The 21,261-nt window shown below is 40.6% G+C and overlaps 1 protein-coding gene across 12 annotated transcripts in view; it reads left to right on the top strand.

The window, feature by feature from the left end:
* Positions 1-2,990: 2,990 nt before the first annotated feature.
* Positions 2,991-21,261, top strand: part of myt1b (myelin transcription factor 1b) — a 141,661-nt gene continuing 123,390 nt past the window's right edge. For 7 of the 12 annotated variants that reach the window (XM_081608663.1, XM_081608666.1, XM_081608665.1 and 4 more), the window contains exons 1-4: positions 2,992-3,123; positions 3,206-3,278; positions 3,438-4,071; positions 4,351-4,463. In XM_081608663.1, the coding sequence (XP_081464789.1) occupies positions 4,361-4,463 (103 nt within the window). In that variant the 5' untranslated portion in view covers positions 2,992-3,123; positions 3,206-3,278; positions 3,438-4,071; positions 4,351-4,360. Of the gene's footprint in view, positions 3,124-3,205; positions 3,279-3,437; positions 4,072-4,350; positions 4,464-21,261 lie in introns of all 12 variants that reach the window. The other 5 variants (XM_081608670.1, XM_081608669.1, XM_081608667.1 and 2 more) reach the window with 3 other exon arrangements.

Below are 21,261 nucleotides of genomic sequence, written 5' to 3'. Positions count from 1 at the left end.
TCTGATTCAACCTTAGGAACAATTTCCAGATGTTTGAAACTGCTGCTTTCATCTGTCCAAACAATTATGTGCAAGTATAGAAATTATGGGAATGTCCAACCATCATAACGGTCAGTAAAGAGACAGGTACTGTGTCTAACAGATAAATGTGTTTTGGTATTAAATGTGCAGATTGTTCCCAGAAGAAAAGCCAAAGACCTCATGAATACACTGGCTGAAGCTGGTAAGACAGAGTCATTATCCACAGTGAAACATGTTCTGTACCGACATCAAACTTGACTCAGTTCCACAGTTCTGTCAGGAGGAATGGGTCAGAATTCCAGTAAAACTCTGAGAGAAGCTCATGGAAGGATGTACATCATATTTCACCCTAGTCCTTCAATTAAAAAGTAACATTACAAAATACAGAGAAAAAAGTAGGGAATCTTTTTGCTTCATCGTGACATTCAGCAAATAGAAATAATTTTAGTGATTCTAACTGACCTACAAGAAAAGCTTGGTCAAACTTAACTTCAGACTGTGAGAAAAAACAGGTGGATGTATGTTTTTATTTGGTGTATGTAAACCGAATAACCTTTGGTTACAGCCAATCAGCTGTACTCAAACCTTGCATCACTAAGACAACGCAAAGAGTTAAGTCCAGTGCGGTAAAGCACCATTCCATCGGACTTCCAGAGAAAGAAACTTTTAATGCTTCAACGTGATGGTCAAGTGCTCCTGTTTCTGCATCATAAGTGTTTCCTCACTTTCCACTAGCGTTTTTACTTGGGGGTGCACCCAGGGGTGAAAGTAGTTTTTAATTCTTGGGGGTACTATGACAAAATATATATATATATATATATATATATATATATATATATATATATATATATATATATATATATATATATATATATATATATATATATATATATATATATATATATATATATGTGTGTGTATATATATAACTTCTTTGTGTGCTTTGAAGTTTCTGTGCTAATTAATTTTTTTGCGAAGCAATAAAAGCTGGGTAGTTCTTGAATTGCTACAAAATAAAGCTGTATTTAATGTAATGTTGACACCTTGAGATGCCATGAGACCTAAATTCTGAACATCATGGCATGGAGGGCATCCCAGTTTTCCATGTCTGGCATATAACCATTCATTTCAGCTTTTAAACTGGTTATATTGATCCTGTGTCCAGACAGAGGGATAATCAGTAGCCCAGCATCATGACCTGTTTGTTCTGAAGATCCTGCAGCTTCTATTTCATCTTCCTAACATGGTACCTCCTCACCCTGACTCTCATACTGACAAGAGGAACCACAGAGCTCTGTTAGGTTAAAGCTCATCTTCTGAAGTTGGGATATTTTTCTTCCAACAGGTTCCAGAGGAATCACCTCAAACCAGATGTTGGACTGGATTTTATTTCACTGTCATTTGTGAATGTTAGAGCCTCATTTTCAACAGTGGAGCTATAACGGTTGAAAAAGGTTATCATTTTGGAGAAAGTCTCATCAACATTCCACTAAATTAGAGGCAAAAATCTCTTTAAGACTAACTGAGTAATCCAGGGGAGGCTTTGTTGAAGTCAAGAGCTGTTTTTCAAAACAACACCTTGTTGAAGCAATAATTACTGAGATTGTTCGTTGGGTCATTAATTTGAACATGTTTTGCTGATTTTTTGTTGTTCTTTTATAAAGTTACGAACGTTTTAAGCCAGTCAGAGGAGGACGTGCTGCTCTCAGCCTCCTGGCAGCGTTCAGTTTGTCACCTAATGCCGAGATCGACTCAAAACCTTCCGCGATCGACATATTGCGCCCATGCTTTAGCAAAGCACGAACAGTTCAGAAACAATATGAAATGGGAAAAAACTCATTTAGTCGTGTTTTAGATTGTTCTTGAAAAACTAATCAGTCACGGCTGATTAGTGGGTGAACTCATGGCTGCACAGTGAACCCATTGATGTTTTACAGCAGACAGCCGCTCCACTCTCTTGCAGGTACTGCGTACTCCCGCTAAATCTTTTAGGGGAGTGCAGTACCCTGCCGTACCCCCTTACTTTCACCCCTGGGTGCACCAATAAATTGGCCCCGATTTCCTTAATTTTGAGTGATCAGCCGATACTTACAGGTTGAGCCTATTTACCTCCGCAAAGGTCCAAAAGTAAGCCTCTGTCCCCTTTTGCCCAACAGGTCAGGTGTGAATGTATGCAGTTAACAGTAGTCACCCTCTTGCCAACTTAGAAACTTTGACTTTTCAGACAAAAGTCTGAATTTTTGCATCGGGCAAAATCAGAATTAGCAGGTCAGGTCAACCAGAAAACTGCAATCGGTGCACCCTAATTTTTATTAATTAAAAGGGTGAACTTGTAGGATTTAGAGCTTGAACGAATTCTTGCACACCAAGATTTTGTCTCTAATAAAATAAAACTAAGGTAATTGTTTACCTTAGTTTTATTTTATTAGAGACAAAATCTTGGTGTGCAAGCAAGCTGAGATTGTAGTCATAGCTGTATGAACAACACTGTATGATGCTGTATCAAGACATAGCCTATGTCCCTAACCCGTCATTTGATTCTTCTCAACTCAAAACTCATCATCAAAGAACATACTGCTAGATAATCCTTTCACAGACTGAAAAAAGTGGGAGTTTTCCATTTCAGTGCATTCAATGAGAAGGGGAAAAAAGATTATTAAGAACTGAACTTGCCTGTGATACTTTAGAGTTGATGCATCGTAAACGAGAACCTTTTCACACCACCATGAGTTTGCAAATCAAAAATACTTCCCCTGCTGCTTGGTGACCATTATATCTTATCTGGCGCTGATTCTTCTTTTTTCCAAGAGGCTGCATTTACAGCTAGATGCCACAAGGGGGCAGGGTTTCTCTGCTCTAAGAAAAAAACAATTTCGGTCAGAATGAAACCAGTCCAGCTACCTCACTATTTACAGTAAATGCTTGACTTTTCGGTTAAACACGGACTGTGTCAGCATAGTATGAACACAGAAGAGTTGCAGTTGTGTTTTTCCTGAAACATCTCTAGGATAAACTTTATTGACTCTCATCAACCGATGAGTGTGTAGTTCAGAGGAGCCCGGTGAATCCCAGTGTCCTGACGTTACGTTGGTGTATTCAAACGTAGGCAAATGGAGGGCTTTGTAGACATGCTTTGGTTTAGTTGTGTATTTGAATGGCAGGTGCTGTTTCTGTGTCTGTTTAGGGAAATAACAGCAGGCTCCTCCCACGCGCCCTCGCCTCCAACCTCCAACGGACATCAACTGACACCAATCCAGGTGAGGTGCCTCCCCTGTTTGTTTATATGTTTTGAGTTTTAAACTTTAAAAGAAGTGACGCTGTAATCTTATTATTAGCAGAAAAAAACGCCTCATACACACATTTTTTTTTAATTCCTGGCTGGACTAAAAAAATTTACTTGAGCTTAATTTTTTCAGAAGTTTGCCTCTGTTGTGTTTGGAGTGGGAAACCATGGGATAAAACGTTAAAGGGACGAGCTAAAGAGAAGATCCGCTCAGTCACAAGGCAGAACTATGAAGAACTGTGTGGGATGCCTGGAGCTGCCTGGGGGAAACAACAGCTTGTTGAATGACTCTGCTTTCATGTTGTACTTTTACCCTCATACTTTAATTTAAGATTATCTGTCCTTACTTTAAATTCTTCTCTAAATACACTGATGTTTAACTTTGAACTTTCCAAAGCATCCCTACTTTGCTTATGAGGAGAGAAGCACACCACAGGCTGTATGTAATCAGAGTGAATGTAAATGTGCTTTTCCATGGAACATCCCCTGTGAGATTTTTGCCCCTCAGCCTCATTTTTGTGGATGTGACCCCCTGTGTTTTTGCGCTCCTTCTCCACCACCCATGCAAGGACAACATCGTGACTCTCTTATGCCAGAGTATCACCAAAACCAATCAGTCTGCATTCTTTAAGAAAAGAGGAACTCTTATTCTGGTCTGTCTTATCCTGCAATCTTGGCGTAGAGTTTGTAGACTTGTTTATGAAGAAATTTGAAAATTAGGTTTCAACGTTGAAGTCGGAGCATATTCTGAGCTTTTGTAAACTGAGGTAAGCTGATGTTTTATTTATTTTTTTCATCTTTATTTTCATGACTCAGGATTTTTAAACTTTCTACAGAGACAATATTTGTTACTGAACCACCAACGCAAGAGTCCTATCTGTATTATCTGGTTATAGCAAATCCAATTCAGTCAGAATGAAACCAGGTTTCACTGGACTACTTTCAGTCCAACTTCTCCAAGTTGTGGGAAAGCACAACTTTTCCAACTTGTGTTTCCTTAACTTCAACTTTTTAGAACTGTGGATTTGGTGACTTTCCTCCTGTAGGCACAGGGTGATGTCCAGCCAAGTTATTCTGCATGGTGACGGGTCATCACTTCCACTGCCCACTCACTCTGACTGGGACCAGACCATGAAGGATTGTGGATTCTCAGAGAAAGGTCAGTCCGATGCCTCAGAAAGAGGAAGTCTGTCTGTGTGTGTCTGTTGGACATTTCAGATTTACATGTTACAAGTCTTTACTTCATCCAGATGTTAATTTTTGGGCCTGTATGTATAATGTACTGAGTAAATTATTCCTACTCGCGTCATTAGAGGTTTATCCCAAAGGGAGGGATGAAATGTGTTTGGCCTTTTAGTGGCAAGAAGCCGGTTGAAACAAAGGGGAGTATTCTGCTGCTTTCTGTGATTGAAGAGATAATATCGGAAAGGACCGCTTTGCCTTGTGGGATACCGCAGAGTTCAGTCCTGGTTCCCATTCTCTTTGTCCTTCCAGATTATTAGTTGGTATAAGCTCTATGCTGATGACACCAGCTGTACTGAGTTCTAAGACTGATCATATTCCTGTAAATGGTGACATAATTTGTTCTTCAAGCCCTTTTGCTGAATTGAGTCTCAGAAATGTGTTTATGAGAATCATTTCAAATAGGTGGCTTCAGATTATTTAGAATAATATTAAGCTCACATCAAACACTAAACTGGAGATGATAAGTCTCGCATGTGTTTGCTTTTGCTTGTCTCCAATGTGACCCATACTGGATCAGCATCAGATTCTGCAGAACTCGGCTACGAGGATATTTGCTGCTACAAACAGAATAGCTTTACTAACTCCAGTTTGGGCTTCTCTGTACTGGTTCCTGTTCGTGATGTTTATCATTTCTTTGTGATGTTTTCCTGCTTTTAGCGCTCACTAGTCCACTCAGTGTAGAGTGTCAGGGTTCAGGACTTCGGTTGAAATCCTCTGTGCATTGTGAAGAGATTTCTTGTCTTTATATCTGAGGTTTCTATCTCATTCTTCTGCAGTGTATTTGACAACTGCCAAGGTGTAGCCATTGATGGTTTTGATTTTTTTTGAGTGTACAGCTTGTTTCTCAAAACCTCCTACTTTGCATTTGTTTGAGGCAGGTTTCCTTTTGGTCTCACCAAGGTACTAATTGCCTGTGGAATCACAAGGCATTCATAGCTATCTTTAATATCTGTAATGTTGGTAGTCCTGGTAGTGATCACCTTGCCCCTCTTGTGCACAATTTTGCTTCCCTTATATAGTCTGAATGACACCCCAATGTCCTTGCTATATATCCTGGTTAGGTGGATACCTATCTCTTTCTTAATATACAGCTAGATTTCATCCATGTTGTGGAGGTGACTGATTGTAACTCCGTTTTCTATTTCTATGTTTTGTGATATGAGCGACTTCGTGCTTTTTTATTTATTTTTTATTGTACACATTTGACCAAAATAGTCAACCTATGGTTTTAGTTAGTTCCAGTTTCTTTATTATTTATTTTACATTGGCTGTAAAATAAATACAGCCAATGTATTTATTGGCTGTATTAAATACAGCCAACAACACAAACTAAAGTTGTGTTGTTTTTAGATGTTTTACCAAGCTTGTGAAGCTATTGGTGTATTTACATGTACTGTACCCATGCAGAATTATCAAATCAATTTAAATTCAGTACTTTTATGTCTGTGTTTTAAAAACACACACACACACACAAAGCGCTTTAGGTCAATTCAGCTCAGATTTTTTTTAGCAGCAGATAATAAACCTCCGATAGCCGTATCGTATTGGATGTGAAAAAAGTGGATCGGTGCATCCCTACTTCAGACCTTCAGACCCACTGAGCTTTCTCTATGACAGATCTCAATATGCTGTTGATGTGCTGCAGCTGTAAGCATTCATTTGCTCTGTCAACTAGTAGCTGTCAGCCAGAAGCTGATGTTGTATTTATATTCCTTTTGTAATCTCAAAGCACTTTGATGTGTTTTTTGTAAATCTGTGAAAACATCTGTATACATAACCTTTACTTTGCGGTGACGCACGCATTTCCCAGTTCTCTCTAAACTGATCTGATTCAATGCGTCGGCTGAGGTATTGCTGTGACCTTCTGGGTGTCTAGCAGCTGACCCCGGATCAGATTGAGGTTGGTGACATTTTACACCTCAGTGCCTTTGTATGGCACATTAACCCTTGGATGGGACTTCATAATAGGGTGTATTAATCTGTGGACTTGAAAGCAGCAGGTAGAAGTCAGCATCAGCAATGAAAAACAGCTCTTGACTTCAACAAAGCCTCCCCTGGATTACTCAGTTAGTCTTAAAGATTAATTAGACTGTGGAGCACTGCGAAAAGAGAGGACTTTACTGCCTATTTGCATAATGTTCATATAGTTTGTGCAATTTTGCTAAATTGAGAGAGGGAGAGGAGCGGAAAGGGAGGTTTGCACTTATCGTAAAACAAAGTGTGACACCGTTAACTGCTGCACTGCTTTTAGTAAAGATCCATCTCTGCTTCAGAGTCGTTATCACCCTCCTTATTATAGATTCAAAAACAACACACGCGCACAAAAACGCCCCCCAAACACTCGCTTTGGTTGACACACTCAGTTTAGCTTTGTGGGATTGTGTATTTGCATTTGCATGTGCGAGTGTGTGTGTGTGTGTGTGTGTGTGTGTGTGTGTGTGTGTGTGTGTGTGTGTGTGTGTGTGTGTGTGTGTGTGTGTGTGTGTGTGTGTGTGTGTGTGTGTGTGCGCAGCAGGCTGAGTTATGAGCGTGAATGGAGTGCACGGTGTTTGACCATGTGCATTGTGTTTTATGAGATGAGCAAGCTTTAATGACTCTGTCACCAGTAAATGGGTGCTGATTTGTGGCACAGCTGTCGCTCCACACTCTCCCATCACACATTTAGACACACAACCAATCTGCATCTAACTGAGGCCACACCTAAACGTCCACATTTACCGTATATATGTAAAATGTTATACCGAGATGTTACGGCTCATGCAGATTTTTGGCACAAACTGTCTCATAAATGCATTTTGTGGCTACATAAAGTAATTGAAGTGTACAGTCTAATCAGGAAAACATTACATGTTCTCAGATCCAGGCAGCAGTTCTACATAAAGTCTGTCATCTGATGTAAAATTGAAATTTTTGAGCTTGGTGTTATAATGTTATTCCCTCATCAAAAATGTACCTGTAGTGTTGCCTTGTTTCTTTCATGCATGTTTGAGAAACCCTTTTCTCTCCATGGCAACCAATCCGCTGTGCAAAGCGGCTGGGTGGACTTAGTTCCACCTCCTCCTCAGAACTTCCACCTCACGGAGCATCCTTCCCCTCGACTCCTCCAGTCAGTTCCTCCAGACTAGCCAGCAGCAATTGGCAAACACCTGGTGTAACTGCCCATCTGCTGAGCTCATTATAGGAGCTACTTCTCAGTGCAACACTGGCAAAAACATTGTTAAAGAGTCGATACAGGAGCCATGTTGTGATGACTTCACGAAGGCAGTTTCAGGAAGAAAATAAGAGTTTTTAAAGAGACAGAGGCCCAATTTCAAGGTGTTAAATTAGGAAGTGATTTTTATTTATTTTAAGATATTTGATATAAATAGCATTTTATTAACAACCTAAGTTAACAAAGTTACTTGATTATGTTATAAATTGGCAGAATCTACTTGAAAAACACATAATACTGCCCCTTTAATTAACTCATCTCTTCTACTGAGGAATTTATTGATCTATAAAACCAGCTGACGTAGTTCCTATGGCATGTTTTGTGGTTCCATAGAGCATATTTTTTATTTTATCCAGTAAAAAGCTGCATTTCCAACTGCTCGCTCCACATAGATGGACTCCAACTTGCTGTTTGCAGCAAAAACTGGGTGGCAAGCAAAGACTTTTTGTAATTCCTCAAGTCATTGTAATTTAATATTACAAATTGCTTAAGGACATTAAACATTTACAAATGAGGGGGGAAAAACAAAAAAAAAACAACAGAAGGGAAATACTTTTTCACATAACAATATGTAATTTTATCTAAGAGTCATTTAGTGATTAAAATGATTCCCAAAGTCAAGAGATTAACCAAAGTTGTGTCAACACATAAGTTAACAAAACACCAATTGTTAACTGGATATTCTTGTTGCTATAGGGCAGTTCTCTTATTGAACTTATAAGCTACCAAAAGAAACACAAGTTGACCGGGTTAGACTGAGACACCAATGAGAACATTCTGAAACTTTTCCTGTTGATCTCATCATGGAGGTTGATTCTGGTGCAGCGGAGGCAACCTTATGCCGGTTTGATAAGTCTTCCTCAGTATTTCATTGCTTTACTTTTGTAGAGCTTCTTTTTTGTGCCAAGATAAGTTTGGGATAGTCTGCTGTAATCCCAGCTCATCGCCAGCAGATGTCACTGTTGTCGAGTGTTTCGGGAGTTTTAAACTCCAGCGGTAGTTTCATTTTTAGTTTTGTCTGCCAGCACTTGCTCCTCTTCTTCATCGCTTTATTGCATCAACTTGCAGCTGTTCAGACAGTTGTGTTGATCTGTCCATCTGTCTTGTTTACAGACTCTGAGCTCGCTGACAGTGTAGCAGGTGTGCCCTTTTGATTTCACCGAAATGTCAGATGACGGCGTGTGTGAGGAGTGTTTGTCTTATCAAGTTTGGAATGATTTCCCATGTTCTGCTCTCCCTCTCTCCTACCGCCAGCTCCTCCGTGTCCACCCCCCCCCCACTCCTCCCCTACCCCCTTCATTAAGCGGTGGGGCTGCTGCGGCGATTCCACTCATGTGTGCTGCACCTTGTTGACTTTAGGCTCATTAGGAGGCCAAATGAATATGACGAGTTTTGACATTAGGCTACAGCTGGAACAAATGTGCCAGCCGCTCGCTTTGCGGCCCAGCCAATTCCTCCCCCTCCCCACCCCCCACTCTCTCTCCAATTTCTTACCAAGCATATGCAAACATGTGCCTGCTTGTTTTCGGGGAATAGCTTGATGGGTTTTTCTGCAATATTGGGAGATGTAGATGCGAGGCCTGTGTTGTTGAATTGAATTGCACGCTTTGATGCAGAGACAGATTGCAAAACTGTGCTTTTATTAAATCCTTCATTAGGATTCATCAGTGAGATTGGATCAGAAAAAGGTCACCGTGCAGATGCAACCTTCCCCCCCACTTCTTTCCTCTTTGTTACACCCCCCCACCCACTCCTTTATATATGTCCATCCACCCTCCTCCAGCGTGTTTACCCCCATCTTTGCCTTTTTGACTCCACTCAGCAAAAGGCAGCACCTCATGCTTGCTTTCCTCCCTCGCTAGCTTTTACCCAAAGCAAATTTGCAATGAAAATGGGTAAAAATGATGATCATGGGCCTGCTAGGGAAACACAAGGTGAAAGTGACATTATCCCGCCCCACCACCCTCGCTCCTTCACCCCCTCCAACCCTGTCGTCCTCGCAGCCTGGCGCCAGTGGGACGGCTGTGCCACAAATCATTTGTATACTCTCATTTCTGCAAGCGGCCCGTGATGTTGCTTACTGCTTAGCGAGCAGATGACTTTTAGAAAGAAGAGTGAATTTAGAGGAAGGGGATGACGAGATGGGGAGATGAGGGAACAGGGGTTGCAGGAGGGAGGCGTGGGGGGGTAATTTGCAGTGCGCGAGGAACGTCTGTGGGAGTTGAAATTGAGAGGGAAATTGTGTGCGCCATATGTCAAGTTCTGCAAAGGAGGTTTTCATGGCACACCTTGTGTGTGTGCGTCTGTGTGTGTGTGTTTTCTGTTGCAAAATGAACCATCTGGGTTGTTTATTGAATCACCTTCACCATTGTCTGTGTTCCCTGCTATTATCAGTGAAAGAGCTACAGGAAATGTGCTGCACAGATTGTCTGTAGCTTAGTGTTTGGTCATCTTTGTCTGTCTCACATGTTAGCTCTCTCACACATATACACACACACGCACGCACACGCGCACACACACCCCCCCCACACACACACACACACACCCTTCCCCCATCCAACGGCCGGTGCAAGACATGATTCTTCTGCTCTGATGAATATGTTCTCCACGCAAGTCTGAGCACGGAGGTTCCTAGCAGGCGAACTCGTGATGTTACCGGGGATTATTTCACCTGCAACACGAGCACAGATTTATTTATCTTCCGGCTTCATCAAGCAGCTATATTACATCTAAAAGTGCAAAAAATGTGTCGGCTATCATCGCTCCTTTTCTCACCCCCCACCCACACATCCTCCCACGTTCACACGCTTGCTCACACATCCCCTCGGTGTGGAGTAAATATAGAGCAGAGACAGTGTGGCACAGTGACCTGCAGAGGAACTCGTACACTTCGCCTGCTACTTCCACTGGGGCCTGTGCTTTCAGGAAAGCCATGAAGTATTCATGGCTTAGTCACGGGATCTGTGAGGCAGGGCTGGTGGAAACGGCAAAGTCTCTGGAAGTGCACTGCAGGCGGCTCAGCAGGGCTCAGATGATGTTACACAATATGCAGGGTACGGGGATCCGCTGTCAGCTTCTGTTCGCTGCTTGATCTGTAAAGGAGAGAGCTGCATCTCCCTGAAACATTTTCACCTTACAGGACTTAAGTTTCATTTTATCTTGTACAAGTCTGCTTTACATTCGTCTGATCGTGTTTCCGTGTCTCTTGTGTTTGCGTGTAGTCTTTCCGCCCTACTACCCGCTTTGAGAGACCATCCCGTTCTTCCTTTTCACCCCAAAGGCAGTCTGGGAGGTGGGCGTCCCGAGCGCGAGTGCATTTAGAAGGAGTTGTTTGTGACCCACATTCATATGATCCAACCCTGTGGGGCCTCAGGAGAGCTTCAGGGCGACCGTGCCCTCTGTGTTTGGCGCTATGGTGAGGCAGAGACTCTGAATTTTGCAGCTCATGAACATCGGAGCTTCCTTTATGTCCAAAGGGACTAGAGTTAGTGAAGACTGGTGTCTGCTTGCTGTTATCCGTACGTATGTCCGTCTGTACCCACTTACCCTTGTGGGGTCGTTATTCAGCCATACGGTGAATCTTTTGAACGCTCTAGCAGTGATTGTTTTGCAGGATTGTGTCCTGTATTTCACTCCATCCTTCATGTCTGACCCACTTCTCTGTCCCTGAGATAACTTTTATTTGTTAATTGGCACTATGTAAATTAATTGAATTATACTATTTGTTTAGTTGAGATAGAAAGTCAGATTTTTTTCACTATGTTTTTAATAACTGACGAGCTTAGAGGGATCCACGTCTTGTTGAACATGTTGACATGAATATCTTGTAATTTTCCTTTTAATGTAAAAGCTATGGTTTGTGATGCGTTAGAAATCCACACATAATTACTTCAAAATTGTTTATATATTTATTACATTTTCACCTTCGGAGGTCGCCATATTTTAACCTGCGGAATGCATACCGGACCGATGAAGCGAGCAGGTTATAGTGGATTTGAGCCTTTAAACAAAACAGCCCACAAAACATCTGGATTGGGGCAAACCACCTCAGAAAGTTTTCATGTGCCATTATACATAAGATAGCCATTGAATCAAACTGGCAAAAAAATGGCTTTGATCTACTATTTACTGTATTAGCTAGATCTAACACCATTAGCAAGAGCTAACAGAACATCAAGACAAGTTTATGAATGGATTTGTTAGTAAAGCATCTTTAAGTCTTTGTAACAAACCATCCTAATATATTTGAGAAAATGTTTTGATCCCGATGCTGACTGTAACCAGCTTTGGCGGCTGAATCTCTCCTGTTCGTCCATTTGGCTCTCCTCATTTTAATTTCCTTTTCTCATTTCTGCAGGATACATTTCAGTTTAACATAAAATGGTGACGTCTGTGTGACGATGTATTATTTAAATTTATAGAGCTCAACGACCTCCAATGTTTTTACTTTATTGTTTTTAGAACTGAAATAAACGTTTCCCATATAAAGTATATTGTTGCCACTAATGGTGGATTTCTTTAAAATTTAACGTGATTTGAGACAAATTTAAATTAGTTTTGCTTAGTATTAATGTTACTGTTTTTACTATAATCACTAGTATCCTTCAAATTTTTGCTTCACCAAAGATAATGTTATGACTATCAGATGAGTTAGTTCAGATATTTTTATGTTATTGAAATAAAATTGGGCTGCACAGTGAAGCTGCTGGTGGAACTGCTGCCTGGTAGAAAGACGTTCCCGGGTTCCAGTCTAAACTTTGGGTTCGTCTGCATTTGGTCTGCATGGTCAGAGGCGAAGACTTCAGTTTGAGAGTCCGACACAAGTCACACTTAAGAGGCAAAAATAAAAACAAAAGACTTCAGGCTAGACTTCAATCCTAAAGACTTGGGACTTGACTTAGACTCCTGGCCTGAAACTCAAGTCTTGGTGCTAGTTTTTATCTTGTGTAGAGTGAAAGGAAGTCAGTATGTGTCTCATGGGATGTTCATGACCACATGAATATCTCTCCAAATAAATGCTGTATTAAATGACGTTGGATCATTTAGGAAGCAAAGTAACCTTTTGCTGACATTCTCTTCCTTCTAAGCTAGCGGGAACTCTACAAGGACACGGAGATGTAGCAACTCATCAATCATTATTTTCTCCTCCTAACTTGTCTCTGTCATGGTTGCTGTGTCACGACACAGCAATGTTACATTTTGGTGTAACAAAACATTAAACTGTTTACTGCGGCGGGAGGGGCTTCACTGGAGCTTGACTTCAAGGTGTCTTGTAGAATGGTCTATGTGAAAACCACGATCCCGAAACGTGACTGTGCGTTGACAGTTCAACCTCTGTCTGACCATGCTGACCCCTTTAGAGATGCAAAAGGTGAGAATAAAAGGATCTGATTTTGGGTGGTAGAATTCAGACTTGGCTTGCACTTTTCTCTCAAAGAGCCTGAGATTTGACTGAAAAAATGACTTGTGAACATTTCTGCTCCCTGTGTATGTGTGGGTTCACTCCAGGTACCCTAGCTTCCTCTCATAAGCTGCTTTTCTATAACAAATGTGTGCAAAACTTTGTTTGTATTCTGTTAAACACAAAAAAATTCCCAATTTCGATGTTTCAATTCAAGAAGAAACACAATCAAAATCATACGTCAAAAGGTTTGTTCACACGACAATTCATTATAAGACATCATCCTCTTACCACTTCCTGTCGTCTTCTTTGTCTTTACCATTAGTAACACCTGGCTGTTGATCACGTGACAACAGTTTCCGTTGCAGTTTTGCGAAATACTCATTTATAAGCGGCTGAAAATCCACCTGGTTCTATAGCGAAAAACTACTTATTGACTAACATAAGTTTTTTTTTTAAATCTGCATGTTTCCATCAAGCAAAATTTATTTTAGTAATTCCAATTTGTGCAATTATATGGTCAATGGAAACACAACTGTTGGGTTAATTGGTCTCTCTCAGTTACCCTCAGTTGTGAAAGTGCATGTACATAATTGTTTGTCCTGTGTGTGTTTGTGTTACCCTGGTGACCTGTTCCAGGGTTGCCTCTGCCTACCACTGAAAACACACCAACCCCCACTGCCACTCTGCAAGGATAATAGATAATGAATGGATGCAGATTAACATTAGAGACCTTTTAGTTTACATTTTCAGAACATTATTGGGCTGAAATAAAGAGAACTGAAACGATTTCCAACATTAAAGCGTCTGTCTCATTGACACCACAGATAGAGGCGTCTTTGTAAAAGCCCAGCAAAAACACATAATCATTTCATGCATAAAATAAACATTAAGCATCTATAACAAGTCATTAAAATGTGGGATTCAGAGCTCCTTTTAAAGATGAGAGACAATCGCTACTTTTTCTAGTAGAAACAGAGGTCTCCTTCTGTGGAAAAGTATTGATTTCGTGTTTCTCAAAGTCTCCCCGAGTCAAAAGTACTTCCAGACAAAGTTTGTTTACGTCCTCATTACGGATGAGGAGCGTATCCTCCAGCAGCTTTGTGCTGTAACCGGTGCTTTGTACCATTTCAGGTGGCACACAAAGTTATCTTGTTCGGCAACAGAGCGCCGCTTGTGACAAACTGCAAACTTTTCAAACAAGTTGGAGAATAGGCTCTTTGATTCCCAAATCCTCAGCGTGGAAGCGCTCCTTCCTCAGACCAGGTGGGCGCCATTGAGAGGGAAATGTCTTCTCGCAGGGTGAAAGTTTCGGGCTGTAACTCATGAACGGGACGGCTTTGAAAACGCTCAGCCGGCTGCTGAGTGAGTGAGTTTTTTTGGAGACACTGAGCTCCTTTGGTGTTGCTTTTGGGGCTCATGAATAATTCGCCTGTGCGGCTCGTCACTGTCCTTGTTGTTGTTGTTGTCGCTGCAGTGTCACTCCTGTCTGAGGGAGAGAGACGGAGGAGACAGAGGATTCTTTACACTTCAGTCTCCTCCGTACTTCCTCTTTCATTTACACAGAGAGGAAGTGTCGGGGTTGTGTATTGCGCGTTTGAGTCTGCAAGCGAGAGACGGAGGCAGATAGAGAGGAACCGTGCCTGCCTGTCGAGCGTAATGGTCTGTTTGTGCTGCTGTAAGGGTTTGACGGAAGGACAGGAAAATGACGAGAAAAGAGCGACACAGTGAGGAAGACTCTGTTGCTTCATGGGCTCATTTTTTTCTCTCTCTTTCTCTTTTTGAAAGAAAAATGTCACATATTGACTAAATGTATGTTGTGTATTTCTCAAAGGAAGTTTAAATGTAAAAAAAAAAAACGATGACACTTCAAGTGTCTGAAAAAAAGTTATGAAGCTTGGCAGACTTGCAAACAGAAAAATAACCAGCTTTTAGAAAACCAACTCCACTAAGGATAAAAATATGACACAGACTAAAGCAAAGTTCATGTTTTTGACATTTACTTAGCCAGCCTGTAAACCATTTTAGGGATTTCTCATGTATAGATGGTAAGTAAAACTTTATTTTTAAAATACCTTTCAAGATAAAAATCACAAAGTGCTTTGACAAACAAAAATAACAAATGCACAAAAAACATTTAAGCAAAAGCAGATTTCAAAATATAAGTTTTTAGCTGGCCTTTAAAGGAAGCTGCTTAGTCTGCTGATCTGAGAGTCAGAGAACGGGACATCCAGGATCTTGGAGAAGTTTCCGTCTCCTTTACTGTTCTGTTTTGTATGGAGGAGAATCAGCAGGTGTAGGGATGTAAAAGTTCTGAGATGTAGATTGGTGACTGTCCATGCAGAGTTCACCACGTCAAAAGCAATATCTTCAAATCCACTCGATAATGAACCGGGTGGAGTTACATTAGAAGTGGAGCTGCATGACAAAACTCTTAACGATCCAGTCAGGAGTCAAGCAGCAGCATTCTGCACAGACTGCAACCGCTCTAGGGAGGTTTTGTTTACAACGCATTGCAACAATCTAGATCATATGAATTACGATTTCCTTTTCTGAACAAGAGACAACAGGGCTAAGTTTGGCTGTATTTCGCTGTTGATAGAAACAGGAGCGAACCAGAGACTTGACTTGATTTTACAGAGTCAGACATGAATCGGACGTCATCCCAAGGTTTCTTACCGAGGATGAGATGAGCTGCAGCTCCAATAAACTGCACCATAGATGACAGCCACAGAGTAAGAAAAGGTCTTGTACCATGTTTGTCAAAAACCAAACACAGAATACAGTAAATAGCCAATGTCCTGTGCTTTATCAACCCCACACACTACATTCAGTCATTAACACACTGATAGTGGGCAAGCTACTGGATTGTAGCCACATCTACCCTGGGGCAGATTGTCCCAGTGGCATCACTGGTGCCACTGGGGCCTCTGATCACTACCAGCAGGCAGGGTGGGTGAAATGTCTTGTCCAAGGAATCAATGACAGATGGACGGAGCAGGAATTGAACCAGCAAACCATCGATTGAATTACAGATGCAACCATTTTCTCAGAATATATCAGCACAAACACCTGAGACCAGCTATCAGCAGCATGGTGACAGCGCTAGTTTTTCAGCCCTGCCACCATGCCACATCATAAATGTTTTTCAGCCTCACTGGCTGTGTTTAAGTTAACTTTAAACTTTAAATATGACATTTCGAAAATAAATTCACTTAATGGAAATATGCCAATTTTGAAAAAAAAACAACAAAAAACTCTTGCTTTTGGGTGTAAAATTTTGATGCTAGGACAAGAACAAGGTGGGGGGTTTTGTTAGTGATATGAATACACAAATTCATATCAGAATTAGTGTATTTTGAAAAAACTGCTGTGGAAACACTTCTTTAGCATCACACAAGTCACATGATCAACAACCGGATGTTACTACTAGCAGAAACAACAAAGAAGAGGATGACAGGAAGTGGTAGGAGGAGGATGGCACTCCATGTTTGGTAATGAAAATGAAAATGTTTTTTAATAGAAAAACCACAATTGTGAAATTGTGTTTTTTTTTTTGTTTCACTGACTGCATCATCTAAGCTTTTTGCACATTTGTAAGGGAAACGCAGCTCTTATCATGGCTCTGTACATTCACTGAACCCATCATCATGTCCTCTTTATACCAGTGCATTCTTCAGCTAAATGTGCGGTTATCCAAACTGAAACTTGACCTAAGTCATCAAAAGAATAATAACCCCAAACACAGCAGCAAATTATACAACTGAATATCTGAAAAGGAAAGGAATCAAGGTGGCCCAAGGTGGGACAGTCTGCTCTAATGTCAGCCCACTTGACGTCAGAACCCGTGCGATGTAAATTTCATCATTTGTATTTTAAAACGGCTTTTTTTTTTAAAGAAGCACAGATAGGGGATGTCGGCTCATTTCCCAGTGTGGACACTATCTCTTAAAGACATCAAAGATACAAAAACAGGATTGATATTCTGGTCAGAAATCACTGGTTTTCCTTATCAGTTATCGTCTTCTCCTCCTTTGAGGGGGAAGTGTATAACCTCGTACATTATCACCCCCAGATGCAGGTAAACACAAAGTCAACAGCGCAGTAAAATTGTTAGGATTAGAAGAACTGTTTTCTACTAGAACCTAGTCAGGCATCGACTCTGCTCTACCTGAATACCCATTTTGGGTGGTTTTCCATTGGAACCGAGTAACAGCTCTAGTGGGAGGCTGAGTCTGAGAAAGTAACATGGTGTGAACTGCATGTGACAAAAACACAATAGAACAATGGAAGCAATGTTGAGCCTTCAGACCATCATACCAGACGGTTAACCGTGTTATATGGAAACATTAATCTGAGAGTCTAATAAAATCATACATTTACCAACAACTTCACCTTCTCACTGCTGAAGGTGGTTGTATGAGCTGTTAAATCATAAGATTGGCTTTTAAAGTTTGACTTGGTTGATGAATAAAAGCTATCTGTTCCATTTTTTTTGTCAGTCTGATGTTGAAGCATTTATATTTATCTAAAAAGGGAATTTCTGTCCCAACACTCCCTGAAGACACCTATATAATGAAGCAAAATAGTCCTGGACAGAATGAATGAGAGCTTAGATGGGACTGATGGAAGGTGCATGTGTGAGTGTGGGGGGTAGTCGGGTGGAGGGGGACCCCCATTTGCATGTAAATAGCCAAACGCAGCAGTTCTCTGCTACGCGGATGACAAAAAGCATTCTGGGATTGCCTGGGTCTGCTTGCCCATCCATCACCAGAGAGAGCCGATGCAATGTGAGAGAAAGGAAGACGAAAGACAGAAGGTGCAACACAGATCAAGGACGCAGGACAAACACTGTCACTTCACGGCGCCATCTTTCCTTCAAACTCCTAATTCAGAGTTTCCTTCTTTCCCTGACCTTTTGCTTTTCTTTACTCACTTCATCCACTTACACACGCCACTTCCCCTGCCAGCCTCTTCCCAACATCCCCATCACTATCTTCCCCATCTAAAGATGCACTTTCGCCCTCCGCTGTTTCCCATAACTCTGTTTTCCACCCCGCCCCCTCCCGCCCCGCTTTCTCTATCTGTCTCTTCTTCGATTTCCCCGGTGGACTCTTACAGTAAGCTGCCAACGTAATTTAAATGCAGTGCCTTCCCTTTTTAAATGGATGGTGTGTAGGACAGGGGGAGGAAGAGGAGAATGAAGAGAACAGGGGAGGGGGGGAGAAATGAATTTCATTATCACACATATCGAAAAAGGCTTATGACTCCGGCTCTGTCTGCAGAGGCCTCAACAAACAAAATAAGCTGACATGCATCATCTTGTTCGACCCTCTGATGCATTTTCATTTTCATTTTCATATTTGGTTAAAAAAAAAAAAACTTTGTTTCCATTTCATTAAAGTGGGCATTTGTTTAAAAATGGGAGCCTGTGCAATGCATGCAGGTTTTTGTGTTAAAATGGTAATGTGATGGTAATGCCTTACCTTGACTTTCTCTTATAACTGACCCCTTGTTCTTACTCACCTGCTTATAATAGAGGGGTCGTCGCAGATGACTGGATGAATATATCAGAAGCTTATTTGATGCAGAACAAAAGACACAAAAGCCGGAGAAAAAGTCATGACATCGTGATTTATGTTGCAAAATATTTGTCTTCAGAGCTTTAAACCTTTTCAGTGTGGAATCTGTTCAGGAACGCAGACTTGTTTGTAATGAAGATTGTTGCAAAGGCCTTAATTAATTTGCAAAAAATACTTTGAATGTTTTTGAAGGAATTTATCTGAGTTTTGAGAAGAAGAGAATACTTCAAATTAGACTTTTCTTTGTTTAATTGATATGTAAAGCACGCGTTGTGTCTTTATGTGTTGGATGTCTGTCTATTAAAATTCATCGCTGTCTGGCAGCGCATCCTTTTCACTGCATACATTCAGGTTCTCTAAAGAAAAATTGCATTAAAGTTTTATCTTGCCTATTAACAAATATTTCAGTAGACCAATAACACTGCAATGTTGCTATGCAACCAGCAACATAAACAGCAACTATTAGTTTATTGTTGTCCTAGTGAATCACAAATTTTATCATAATCATTTTTAACATAATAGCATGATAATGGATCCTTAAATGAGATAATTTATTTTATTTTTTTTACTGAAACAGGTGATTAAGACAAATCTCATATTTTAACATGTTCACATTTGTGTGATTTTGACTGATACCGACTCACCAATGGGTTTCAGATGTTTTCATATGACAGTGACTGTTATCTGCATATGGGAAGCAGATCGACAAAATAATATGATCATCATGTTTTGACAATTGCTTTGTGTTTATGATGTCTTCTAGCTCTTGTAGATCAATATCAGACAAACATAATATAATTTTCAGTTCTGCCACAGCAGAGAATTTTTGAGCATGAAACACTGGATCTCAATCAGATGTGAGATAAAATTGTACCAAACGTTTATTTTTTTTTTAAACAATGTTAGGTCCCCATTTAACAAGAGAAGGATTATGCATTCATATAGACCCGGTTGACTTGTATGCCTTTGTACTGTAAACGAAATCATTATTTGAAAATTTTTTGTTTTTACTCGAGTTATTTTTTTTTCAGCGATTAAAATTTGTTTGATGTTCAGAAGTACCTTATTCCTTGCTAAAACAAAAAAGCCGAAACAGAAGAAAATCAACAGGGAACAAATTCTTTTCATGGCCTGTGCTTTCCTCTGAGTGCTCTGAGGGTTACATCCTGTAACCTCCACACACTTCGCAGGAGAGCCGCCTGTAAGCTGTGAAACATAAATATGGCAGCAAAACGTTTCCTTTCTGCCGTTAAATCTCAACAGTTAAACTTCACAAAACATGCAAGTTCTGTGAATCACTTTTATTTTCCTAAGAGCATTTCTAGTCACCAATGTTGTGGTTATGGCTGGGGGTGCACCAATTTATCGGCCAGCCCATTTATCAGTGCTAATTTCCTTAACTTTGGGAGATCAGTAATTGGTTGATTTTATCCTCCAACCTTACCTACCTCCTTAAAGATCTAAAAATCAGCCACTGTCCTCCACTGCTTTCCTTTGAGAGAGGTTTGACTGATAGACCGGCCCACTAGGTCATGTCTGCCCATTTGCAGTTAACAATAGTCACCACACTGTTGCCAATTCAGCGACTTTCTTGCCATATTTAGTGACATTTCAGACATAAAAGAGGACATCAGCCAAAATCAAATTGGCAGGTCAGGCTTTTTAAAAATCTGTAATCGAGGATTGGCCTTAAAACTGCAATCAGTGCAGCCCTCATTATGGCATCAGCGGAACATCAAAGAACAAAGAAGAAGCAAAATGAAGATAAGTTGAGTTAAGAGCTAAAAAAAACGAGCACATCTCATCTTCAAGCAAAACTCTCATATTTGGGCGGTGACGTGTTGAATTACAGCACAGTTCAATGTTTTTACCTTCCTGGTCTTAAAGTCCTTATCTATGCCTGTGTTTATGTGTGTAAATCAATCACTGCTCTCTCAGTATTGATCAGGATTCTGTTTCTAGCCTTCCTGCATCTGTTTCTCTCTGTGCCTGTTTCCTCTTTGACATAAATGCTGCCAATCAATAGCACACCGATAGCAAATAAGGTTAACTTTGTAGTTTTTTTTAAACCAGGCTTCTACTTTCTTTTGTTTTCGCTCTCTGAAGTGCATTAGAGACCTCCACATTCATTTCTCTTGTTTTGATTATTTTCCTCTACCTTCTTGTTATCACTACATTGTATTAGTTCCGAATCATTCATTTTCTTCTCAAAATGTGTTTTTTCTCCCTTAAGGACTAATTAGCCTTGTTGCAACTGCAGGGCCAAACAGGCGCAGTTTTCGTTCGCTCATTATTTATGCCACTAACCTTTGCTGGGAAGCATTTCTTCTGCCTCGCTATATCTTTTCGCCAAAAGAGATGATTAACTCTTTGGAGTCTAGCTACATAAACCTCGGTTCTAAAAGTAACTGATGTAAGTTACATCAAAATGAGTTTAACCTGCAAGGAGAATAATATCTATATCTCCTAAGTAACTTTCATTCTGGTCAAGATACGTAAAAATCCATGCATTTATCTC

The sequence above is a fragment of the Poecilia reticulata genome, chromosome 7, assembly GCF_904066995.2.
Source record: "Poecilia reticulata chromosome 7, P_reticulata-male-v2, whole genome shotgun sequence".
Classification (NCBI taxonomy): Eukaryota; Metazoa; Chordata; class Actinopteri; order Cyprinodontiformes; family Poeciliidae; genus Poecilia; species Poecilia reticulata.
Note: the sequence above shows the minus strand (reverse complement) of the source record. Positions and strands in the feature narration are given on the sequence as shown.